Source organism: Triticum urartu, unplaced genomic scaffold, assembly GCF_003073215.2.
Source record: "Triticum urartu cultivar G1812 unplaced genomic scaffold, Tu2.1 TuUngrouped_contig_6569, whole genome shotgun sequence".
Classification (NCBI taxonomy): Eukaryota; Viridiplantae; Streptophyta; class Magnoliopsida; order Poales; family Poaceae; genus Triticum; species Triticum urartu.
The window spans coordinates 81-8652 of record NW_024117340.1 but is presented as its reverse complement, the minus strand read 5'-3'; the positions used below and the strand labels follow the sequence as shown (position 1 = coordinate 8652).

The 8572-nt window shown below is 42.3% G+C and overlaps 1 protein-coding gene across 2 annotated transcripts; it reads right to left on the bottom strand.

The window, feature by feature from the left end:
- Window positions 1-345: 345 nt before the first annotated feature.
- LOC125530803 (solute carrier family 35 member F2-like) lies at window positions 346-8357 on the bottom strand. 2 transcript variants are annotated; one of them, XM_048695210.1, is made up of 15 exons: window positions 8234-8357; window positions 8049-8139; window positions 5864-6234; window positions 5620-5762; window positions 4164-4691; window positions 3914-4008; window positions 3771-3828; window positions 3477-3671; window positions 1880-1959; window positions 1715-1797; window positions 1509-1560; window positions 1342-1410; window positions 1006-1092; window positions 862-926; window positions 346-771 (listed from the first exon to the last, which is right to left on the bottom strand). In XM_048695210.1, the coding sequence occupies exons 5-15, from the start codon at window positions 4279-4281 to the stop codon at window positions 627-629; spliced, it is 1047 nt and encodes a 348-aa protein (XP_048551167.1). In that variant the 5' UTR covers window positions 4282-4691; window positions 5620-5762; window positions 5864-6234; window positions 8049-8139; window positions 8234-8357; the 3' UTR covers window positions 346-626. The 2 variants fall into 2 exon arrangements, with proteins under 2 accessions (XP_048551167.1, XP_048551168.1); XM_048695211.1 differs by having other exon boundaries at window positions 862-904.
- Between the last annotated feature and the right edge of the window lie 215 nt (window positions 8358-8572).

Here is an 8572-nt window from a genome sequence, read left to right as displayed (position 1 = left end):
AGGAGAAGTGCTTCCGGTGCGATGTATCTTATGATAGACTTACGATGAAGAGAACAGATTTCCCTGTCATGTTGGGCATATAAGGAAGATTCACACCTAAAAGTGATGCATAGTACTAGCATCTTAAGTTAAGTCGTATGCAAACTGATGTCAGATGTGCGCAGGGGAAGTAGTAAACTGCTGCAACCTGCCGATTCATTGTAGAGTATAAAAGTTCATGAAATATCAATTAGTGTGACAGAGAAAGACCGGGTTTGCTAATTCTCAGCCGCCTGAGAATTAGTTATATCTAAGTCGATACCAAGGACCATTGATCTGACACTGAGATCCATGCAAGATTTCATATATCTCTAAACTATGAGAGCATGATTGCACGAGATGCATAAATTGTTATATCATGGTAAACATTGTATTAGATTTGTATGCACAAATTTGTAAAATCAACTGAGAATTAGTTAATTCTCGGTCGACCAAGACATAGACACTTTCTTATGAACACGCAAATGGCATGGCACGAAGTCTATGTTGCTTCTCCTGAGCAGCTGCCCTTGCAAGGATGTGGCAGCACAGGCTCAATCAGAAATTTGCTGTTGCAACTGTGGAGATGACTTTGTACATTGGCTCCCTTAACAGATGTGAGCTTCTTGTTGCTTCCTTTCTTTTCTGTCCAAATTGGAACCACTTCCTATTGAGCTCTCCTCACTTGGAAGTTGTTGATAGTGAGCGGCTGCTTCTGTACTTGTAGCTGTTGCATCAGCCGAAGAATTCTCACTTCATACATCAGAAGCAATTAAGCATGTTATGTTTCTGCGATGAGTCGCATATCTACCCATGGATCTAGAACAACTTGAACGAACTTACTTCAGTGAGTAGATGATCAATCCAATGGCCACAACTGCGAATGCTAGATAGTACAACCAGTTTATCTGTTGGTTGCACCTAAATCATGTGACATATAGTGCAACATATTATCATCTGTTGCAAGGATCAGACAGAAATTATCACCTGTTGCCGATAGAAAAATACTCGAATGGCGACTGCCCACATGTCAGATGTTAAGAGCGAGAGGTTAAGCAATGTTGCTCCACTCATCTGCAGGAGTCATGGTCATTAGAAAGAGCTAAACTACTACTGGAAATGGGAAATGGAAGGGCCTTTTGGCTGATACTTCCTAATGAGCTAATATTACCGATTTAGATTATGTTTATACGTTGTTTATTCAGATAATTCATAACCACTTGACTGGACAGATTCTCTTCGTTGCCTACTTGTGTAGCTAATTTCTACCTCTGTTCCTAAATGTAAGATCTATCTGATTAAACATGTTGGAGGGAACTTAACCTTGAGGACAAATGGAGTAATGGTGTAGAACATAAATCCTGCAATGCCGTATCCTGCAAACAAACTTATCTGAAAATAAAAATATAAAGCAGGAGTGAGCTTCCTGTCGGACAATTCAAAAAAGAGTATTGCAGATAAAGAGACAAACCAAAACTATAGTTTGCTACCATTGTTGGAGACCAGACAATTGCTTCTACGATCTTCCTTTCGTATATAAGTCTGATGTTTTGTCAGGTTAAAAGGTAACGTGAATATTTGCTCCGGAAAACAATGTAGTGATGTTTAACAATGCAAGAATAAGAGTGACTCTATAGATAGCAACATCAACGGATAACGGCAGTTTTCTCTGCCGATAAACTGTGAAGGAGGATACATCTGAATTGTACTGACAAGCACCCCAAATAGTCCAAGCATTGCGACAACTTCTACTCTGTCGTTCTTCTTGACACAGTATTCCTACATAGTCGAGGGAATGATATGCTTATTAGAGTTTTGAGACAATATTGTTGACAGTAGCACGATATAATACATCACCAACCTCCCCGACATTGCTAAATGCATAGCAAACTGTCCCGGCAATAACAAGGGCATCCCCTAGAAGTGGTATTTTATTTGGATCTGCAGAAAAATGAAGTTTCTTTAATCTGTTGATACTTATCTTCTCTGTAGAAATTGGGGAAACTATTTCAGCCTGGCGGGTTTGTAAAATTAGGTTTTGATTTGAGCACATCTCTACCCATTATATCACCAATTTGCCTTATTCAGCAGTAAATTTGATCTCCTAGACTATTACTATCATGATTTCTTCTAAAGGAACATACTGTGAAGAACTTCATCCTTTACGTATCCTAGGTTTCTCAGTGATTTTTTTGTAACAAGCATCCTTTGTATTTTAACTCTTAAGCAGTTACCTACTTTTTTGGGGAACAAGCCACAAGGCTTCATTTATTCATAATCAAAGATCTCCATACATCATTTATGAGTGATTGCATGAGGAAATCAGGAGTTCATCGACCCAAGTACAAAAATCAGAACTAGCTAAAAACGAACTCGCTACATTTGCTTCCCTAGGACATATGTAGTACATATGAAACCTCATCAAAAGCACTCACATGCAGCAAGTAGTCATGAAAAATTGCAGAACTAGCAGTAGCCGAAAAAACCTCCGGCCTTAAGAGTCGATATAACCTGCTCATTATCAAACTGAAGGATAACTCTGAAGTGCCCCATCTGCTCACCAAACCAGATGCCATCCCAAGCGGCATAAGCTTCAGCCGTAAGAACATATCAGTAGCTCCCTCAACTTTGAAGCTCTAGTGGCCATGAATCCTCCATTAGAATCTCTAATCGATGCCAAAAAAATCTGTAGTTCCCAGAAATCTGATTTTTTCGGGGCTTAAGCCTACCTAACCCATCCCCAAAGGTTTTTTTTGGAGACCGAGGAGTTACCGGAATTTGATTTTGTGCTCATGCAATTCGGTTACAATGCCGACTTCAATGCCATCTCTAGGAAGCAACCGGGATGCCGACATGGCCTAAACCCTGCTTAGTGTGTTCACAACAACGAAGGCGGCACAGGGAGGAGTTTTTTAGCTTGCTTTTTTGCATAGGGTTGCAAGAGCAGGCCCTGCTAGGCCCGCAAAAATGAAAAAATAGTATAAAATGAACTAGACGCATTGAACTCTCCTGATGAAGGATTCACAAGCTGGAAAGAAGGGGTTTATGGCGAGCTGCCTCTTGCACCCTACTCATATGTGAAGTGGGTTGAATGAATGGGAAGGCAGGGCAAAAAATGTCACCCGACAGGATCTTGCCATAAAGAATAACAACCTAGAGAGGAGAAAATTTTAGGCAACAACAAGAAAGGAGGATGATGGGAATGATGCAGAAAGAGCAGCTGAATTCTAGGGATACGATGATTGCCTTTGGTGCTTTATTATACTTCGCATTGTTTGCCATCATGGTTGCTATAACTGTTAGCAAATATCTGATGGCTCGTATAAGTTGTAGAGCTTTTATTCAACGCACAAACAGCCTTTTCAGGACTAAGTTTTGGGGATGGGTTAGAATCCACCGTTCAATACCCAGTAACTTTTGGGCGCTATGTTTTAGGGATGTATTAGAGTTGCCCTTACCTTGCGCATCTGGAGTTTTTGCATCTGAAAGGAGCACAAGTGCTAGCCCAGCCACACAGGTCCCTGCCCCCAGAAATTGCCAGAAAGAATATCTCGTGCCTAGTGCGTACCAGGTGAGTATGATAGCCCATACAACAGTCCAGCAATCCAACAATGTTACGCTGGTGATGGATGAGTACTGGTACGCCTCAGTAACTGCAACGGAAGTTTATAAGATGGTTATATATGTACATCATCAGGAGCAAGGATTGCATTTACTATCTAACTGAAATGCGTGTTGCTTGTTGTACTCACCCAGATAATTTCCCTGGACATCGACGAAGGCCAGCACTAAGTACCAATACCAAGGTATCTGCAAGACAGGAGCGGCTAACACAGTGAGACGTGAAACCACATCGCATAAGCTCCATGGTTGATTTTCATGCAGCTACGCTCACCCGCAGCTTGTGTCGTCGATGCAAGAGGATTGGCACATAAACTAAGGTCAACAGGAGATGTGTGCAGAATGATTGCGCAAGTGGTGCATCAACTCCTGCATAAAAACATGGAATTATATGCTTTACCGAGCGATGATTTCTTGTGTAGGAATCAGGCCAATGCGGCAGATGGGTCATTGAGTAAGAAGATTAGCGAGTTCTGCAGGAATGATAATTTGGGATCTATGGAGATTGCTGAGAAGGATGGTACCGAGATTGGCAATGAAAGAGGAGGCGAAGCTGCAGGCTGCCATGGAGAAGGCCACGAGCTGGCCGAGGAAGAGCACGAGCAGCAGGCGCCATGCGTTGTCCTTGGTCCGGATCTCCATGGGCCTGCCTGAACAAGGTGCACGCTGAAAACACAAGCCTCAGGTTTGTATTAGATGCAGAGGAGAGTCTCCATGGGCCTGTCTGTGGATCAGAGCAGCACGCCAGTATGTGACAGGTCCATTGATTTATGTTTTTTCTTTGTGCTATGAGGTGTCTGGATCTCATCATTTAAGTGAGCAGCTCGTGTCTCATTAATGCCTCTCCTGTCGAGGCATCCCGGCCGGGCCTGTTTTGGTTTTTGATTCACTAGTGCAACTGCCTGAAAGGAGTTGACAGTAGACAGTTGGCAGTTGGCAGTTGGCAGTTGATACGCCCATGTCAGATTTGCTGCACGGAAGGGGAGAGGATCTGATGGAGTCTGCTGGTAGGCAATTTGGGACAGTTTTGAGCAGACGAAATGAAATATCCGCTGCATATAGACAGGCAGTTACGTCAGTTGGGTTCCAACCATATTTATTCAGAAACAAACTTTATATAAACACAAAAAAGCGCAATCTGATGCTTGTGGCGGGATTTTCGGCACCATGGCCATCACTCAAAACATGACAAAATGTAAACTCCCCTGTACTAGGTTTCATCTGCATTAGCAAAACATCAGGAAGAAAAATGCTTGGAACTAGTAATATCCACCATGACATTTATTCCAATCTGAATATCCAGTATTTGCAAATAAACTTATTTTGCACTAGGCAGGCACAACTCACACATGGAGCTCGTCGGCACCTGCTCAGGGAGTAAAAACAGACACGAGTAGCAGTTTGATTCACAGGAGTGGTTATGACGGACGGATATAAAAAAAATAAGAAATTTGTAGCAAATAATTCAAATCGTAGCTGTTGAAGGAACGTGGCCTTTCACTCTAATTTTCGGCACACCGGTTGCTTGTGTAAAATCCTGTTACTTTTCCATATTTTACGGTTTCCAGTGCATGCTTTTGGTATAATCCGCAGAAAAGGAGTTTAAAAATCTTGTTCTGGCTAGCATGAAAATAGGATAGATATATCCGACTACGTGGTAACTGTAGTATTTTTAGTCTGCTGTTCAGAGAGTTCACTAGATTATAACCTGGTTTTCCAAACAGAGACCTACTTTTCCAGGGCATCTTATAGAATAGGTTAAGCACAGCATAGTTTAGTGACCGAGAACCGTGCCTTCACGATACAAGGTCACTTGCTGGTTAGAATATTCACATACATGCTTACTGGGAAGGCCAGTAAGTAACCCAGCTAGATGCCTATCAACAAACTGAGAGCAATTAATACTAATAAACCATAAAAACACTAGGAGTGAAAGAAAACCACGCGAAGAACAAGCCACAGATATTTTAGGTTGCTTACCTGTTTGCCAGACTAAATTATTTTATCTCGAACGCCTTGGTGCAAAGACCGTGTTTGATTCAGTGAAAATGTCCCATCAAAAAAGAACGAAGCCCCAGCAGTTGTAGAGCAATGACCAAGATTCCTCATTCATGAAGTCAAAGCTGAGCAGTATCATTCATTTAGTTTGAGGGGATACATACTAGCAGCAAGATTTCTAAGCAGTACACATTTCATAGCAGACATAGAGCTAGCACGATCTTACAGTGCGTGTCAACCAACATCTCATTCAACTTCAGTGCATAAATTCAATCCTGGTCAAGGTTAAAAAGAAATAAGTGAAATTAGTTGAAATTCAAGATGATGGAGCAGAAATGGAGGAAGATTGAGAGAAGACTAACAGAAGATTATGGAGAAAGAAACTGGAAGTGAACTTCGGGAACATGACCTTTTTGATCGTTTTAACTCCTTTATGTGATCCTGATGCGGGGTGCTTTCCTCCCCAATGTTATATATGCTTGGCGTGGCTACTGTAGCTTTCCATTTTTGCTGTTAGCATTTCATTCGGCAGCGGACAACGTAACTTTTTTCGTTTAGTGGGGTAGTCTTGGCAAAAACTAGTATATTGCCAAGCATCTGCAAGAACAAAAAAGGGACAGCTCAATGAGGAACTAATGTCAGAAAAATACACATCCGTTGAAACATTATTAGATTCTTATGCCTGCAAGAAATGCCTTAGTATTTGATTCCCAGACATAATAGAACAAAACCAATGCTTGGCTTTTTAGCTTCATCCAACACAAAGCTGTGAGTGCAAAAATGTGCGCGAATGTCTTCTATATGGAGTTCAAGCAATTGCGGGAACATAACTCAAAGCATGACAGCTGAGCAGTCTACAGTAATACATGAGCATTAGGAAATTGTTATTCAGACTTACGGTACCATAATTATTCCTAGTCTGAATCTGGGATATGAAACAAGGGAAAAGCACGTAGAAAGTACCACCTATGCATCAGGGGATGAGCGTGGAGTAAATAAATTCGGGCCAACAATTCTCTTCACTTCCTCAGCTGGAGCCCCTATCCGATGAACACTTGCTGCCTAAGTATCACTCCACTATTTTGGTCCCTCAGAAGAGGTAATGTGCATTTCAAAACAATAGTGGCATCATTGTTGGTGCTGATCATGACAGATGGAAAGCTGAATTGCTCATCGTCTCTATCAAAACATCACGAATATTCTTTAATATAATGCCACAACAACATGATGTTTGGCATAGTACCACAACTTCCATTTGACAATAGTTTCAGCTTGGATGACGGATATATTATTAACATGGCCTGAATCGCTATTACCTCGATCTCCAAAGAAAAACTTGAAGCAAACATTGCAGAATCCTTGAGCAATGCATGTTTGCTATCACACAGAGCAGGAGAATCTCAGTTAGGTAATCTGATTCCGTTCTTCAATACCAGGGATTGTTTAATGGACAATGGCTCCAGCTGAGGAAGCAGTATTCCATTCTTGAACATAAATTAACCAACTGAATCCCTAAGCAGTATGCTTAATGGCATAAAAAGCAGTTGCAGAACAGGACACTAAGCTTTCAGAAAATATTTCTAGTTTTCTACACCAAGTTTTTTGTCTTGATGAGGGAGCAACAAGCACCACAAGGTTCTCCCATCACAGTGGAAGACAATTAAAAAGATACTCGGGGGATCATCTGATTGGGAAATGTTAATGGCTTGTTCATCAAAACTCAGCTCAAGGCATTCACTCATACTCCCTCTGTCCGGTGAAAAATGTACATATAGAAATGTTAGGACAAATTAGGCTAGCCATAGTGGGGGTAACTTAGGTAGTAACTTAACACATCCCAAGACAATTTTGCTTATGTGGCAAGTATTTAATGAGGAGAGAGGTGCTTGGAGTAACATAATATGTTACTGTAACATAGCGCTTCCCGAGGTAAAATGAGTCTATAAGGCAATAAATGAAACAAACTATGACACTACTACTAAGATACTTTGCACTATGGGGGTAGTAACTTAGACTAGTGTCATGCATATGACACTAGTCTAAGTTACTCCCCACTATGACCAGCCTTATGGATTTGGAGTAAAAAAGCATTGGAAAGGTGCAAGCGACCATCTCTCCTCTTTAATTATCCTACCCCCAATGACCTAAGTGCATGTAAAAATTAAGGAAACCATGTGTAGAATGCTATTGGTCTAGATTACCGTGTGATGAGAGAGAAATATTCTTTTCTACTTTAATGTGCATTGGGAAGATAGATGTACACTCTTTTGTGGACAAATTTTAAAGCCAACCGTACACTTTTCACCGGACGGAGGGAGTAAGTCAGTTCATGGTCTTACCATAAGAACTTGCAAAAGAGAACACAATAATGCTCAAAGTAAACATAGGTAAAAGAAAGGGCACAGTCTTACCGAAGCTAATTCATTTCTAGCATCATTCAGTTCATGGTCCAATATAGTATACTCAGGTGATCTTCTCTGTCTGCCCGGCTACTGGTACTTCCTACGCAGGAACAAATTCAAAGGCAGGGAGGAATCACTCCGAATTTCTACGGCGTGGGATGAGACGAGAGGAGGGGAATTTTCCAGAACCGAACCTGCGGGAAGAGATGGGCGACCTTGTCGGCGTCGAAGCGGGAGCCGAGGAGCGCGGGATGGCTGCGCCGTCGTACGAGCAGGTGCGCACTCCGCTCTCCTGCGGACCCAACACACCCACCCCTCTCAGGCAGGGAGGAATCACTCCGAATTTCTACGGCGTGGGATGAGACGAGAGGAGGGGAATTTTCCAGAACCGAACCTGCGGGAAGAGATGGGCGACCTTGTCGGCGTCGAAGCGGGAGCCGAGGAGCGCGGGATGGCTGCGCCGTCGTACGAGCAGGTGCGCACTCCGCTCTCCTGCGGACCCAACACACCCACCCCTCTCTAGGGTAGGCGCG